The following is a 2,500-nucleotide window of genomic DNA, read 5'->3' on the forward strand; positions in this document are numbered from 1 at the left end:
ACTCACACATGCATGTACTCACATATGCAGACACACACACCAGACGGACAAAGAGCAGGAGAGGAAGAGGAAGAGGTAGCACCAAGAGGGAGAAGGGGAAGGGGAAGGGGAAGGGGAAGGGGAAGGGGAAGGGGAAGGGGAATGGGAAGGGGAAGGAGAAGAGGTAGAGAATATCTCACTTACAATCTTCCATATAAACATACAAACACAACAAAGGACTTCATGACATTATCAATATAACTTTCAAATCACTTGAACCTACTTCCATAAAAGAGTGCATGTTCCTCTTGTCATCATTATAATAAATAAATATACAACTCCCACAGAAGGACTGCTTAAATATAGTGCCTCTATTAGATAAACACTGTTTATGAAAATCATTAATAAGTGCCTTGCTTGTTGTGGCCTGATTCAATAGCAAAATACTTCAGTCATAAAGAATATACAAAATAATTACAACCAGGAAAACAAAAAATGAGCCACTTTTTAAAAGTAGCGTATGGCGCTGATTCTTTCATACATCTATATGATATCACATCAAACAAAAAACTCCCTTATCATCATTCTCACCGAAATCACACATATAACAATTCTTCCACACTACAATATGCAGTCAGTATTTGCTGAATCATTCACAGCAAATTACTTCTCCTTTAAAGGACTACAATTTTTCTGGTATTCTCAACTCTTATGTAGTAGCTATGACCTTCTCTCAACACAACTAGTTTCCTGAATGTGTGTCTTAGGGTGTGCATGAACCTTGTCATTGATTTCATATACACCAATATAATGTCCTTCACTCTTAATTCAAATGATACTATCAACATTCCAGTAAATAATGAAATAGTGAAAAAAAAAAAAGTAAAATAAATTCTTCCTCAAAATTTCGGTACACTAGATGGTAACTGATAACTATCTTAGAAAGAGTGAATGGGCTAAACTACACAAACTTTTGAAAAAAAAGACTATTCTTAATAAATTATTGGGAATCATACTTTTTCTTAAGTCAAAACCATTCAGTCAATAAAAAATAATAGTATCAAAAATGATCATTCTGTTACTTTTGTGTGATCTACATAAAGAAACAAGCACTTTAACTTTCACTAATATCAGCAGTTAAATCTTGTGCTTCTTGCTAGCATTGGCACAGCAAAAACTAATAAAAAAAAATCTTAAAAATAACTTGTAACCAGCTGCAAACTATCAAAACAATGAACCTCAAGCAAGGTGCTAAATTACTCATATATAAAAATGGCAAAATATATATGCTTCATTTATAGAGACATAAATATCACAACACAAAAGAAAACTCGCAATAAGTGAAATCAATAAACAATATATCAATAATGTAATATGGTGTGTGTCAGAGACAGAAAATTTGTCATTAAGGCAGTTGCTACAGAAGGAAACAAGAGAGCAAATTATTCCTCAGCAGGTGAGTGACAATACCATCATGGCCACTAATGTACAGGGGGCCAAAGAGAGAGAGCAACTACATAACAAACTTAAGGAGCAGATAGAGGAGGTATTCATGGCATCATTCGGCATCTACAGACAACACCAAAGACAAGAACTGGACATACACTTGGCAGGAGTGGATCCCTGAAGTCTGAGAGAGTTGAGGTTCAGGTTCAAATTGAGGAACGTAGGTCGAGCTGTAAAACCAATCAAGGTCATATTAGCATTCCCCCTAAATTACAGAGGGCAAAGAACTGTTATTGCGAAACTGGTACTTTGCAAAGAAAAATGTGAAGCCACCAAATTCAATGCCCCATGTCTCACCAAGAAAAAATGAAAAAGTCTACATCCAGGAAAAGCATAAAGGAATTAGGGACTAGCCCTTAAAAGTGAAGATGAATACAGCTATTTCAAAACCCAACCTGGAAAGGAAGATCAGTGAAGTACAAAGATAAGCTCTGAAACTTATACTTACTCACAAACTACAAGAACTTGTTATTCAGAGAGGAGCAATCATCATCGGACACCACAATTAGTGTATACTGTGACCTTAAAATTAACGTAACTAGCCACCAAGAATCCACTGACATGGATTATACCTATTCTTTCTACATGTGGTAATGTGTAATACGTGCCAGGTAAATAGACAGAATATTTCAAGTTTGAAATATTCACACAAATTTTCCCCTCATTTGCCAAAGCTTTTAATCTGAAACTATCCAAGACATTGGATAATTCACATTTCCCCATGTAACCCTTGAAATACATGAAAACTGTTAGCCTAGGCATTTTTACACAAGAGTATCACTGTTACCTGTGCACAACAAAATAAATACAACATAACATTGTATGGCAAAAACCTACTGGAGAAACATCACTGCTTATGACACCACTGATCAATACGTTACTACTATAAAACTTGACTAGGAAATGTGACATTAAGGTTCCCTGGTTATTATGGTTCCATAATTCTCTCAGATACCTGATATATTCTTCTTTTTTTATTATCAGTACAGTTAGCTAGCAAAATTATTAATTTCCA

General features: G+C 35.1%; 1 protein-coding gene across 4 annotated transcripts in view; it reads right to left on the reverse strand.

Annotated features, from left to right (window-relative positions):
* The window catches only part of LOC125042974 (kinesin-like protein KIF13A), a 203,800-nt gene that overhangs the window by 11,858 nt on the left and 189,442 nt on the right, over positions 1-2,500 (reverse strand). For 3 of the 4 annotated variants that reach the window (XM_047638836.1, XM_047638835.1, XM_047638834.1), the window contains exon 29: positions 1,584-1,655. The exons of the other annotated variant lie outside the window; for it this stretch is intronic. In XM_047638836.1, the coding sequence (XP_047494792.1) occupies positions 1,584-1,655 (72 nt within the window). The remainder of the gene's footprint in view (positions 1-1,583; positions 1,656-2,500) is intronic. 4 annotated transcript variants of the gene reach the window in all.

This window comes from Penaeus chinensis, chromosome 33 (genome assembly GCF_019202785.1).
Source record: "Penaeus chinensis breed Huanghai No. 1 chromosome 33, ASM1920278v2, whole genome shotgun sequence".
NCBI classification, from domain to species: Eukaryota; Metazoa; Arthropoda; class Malacostraca; order Decapoda; family Penaeidae; genus Penaeus; species Penaeus chinensis.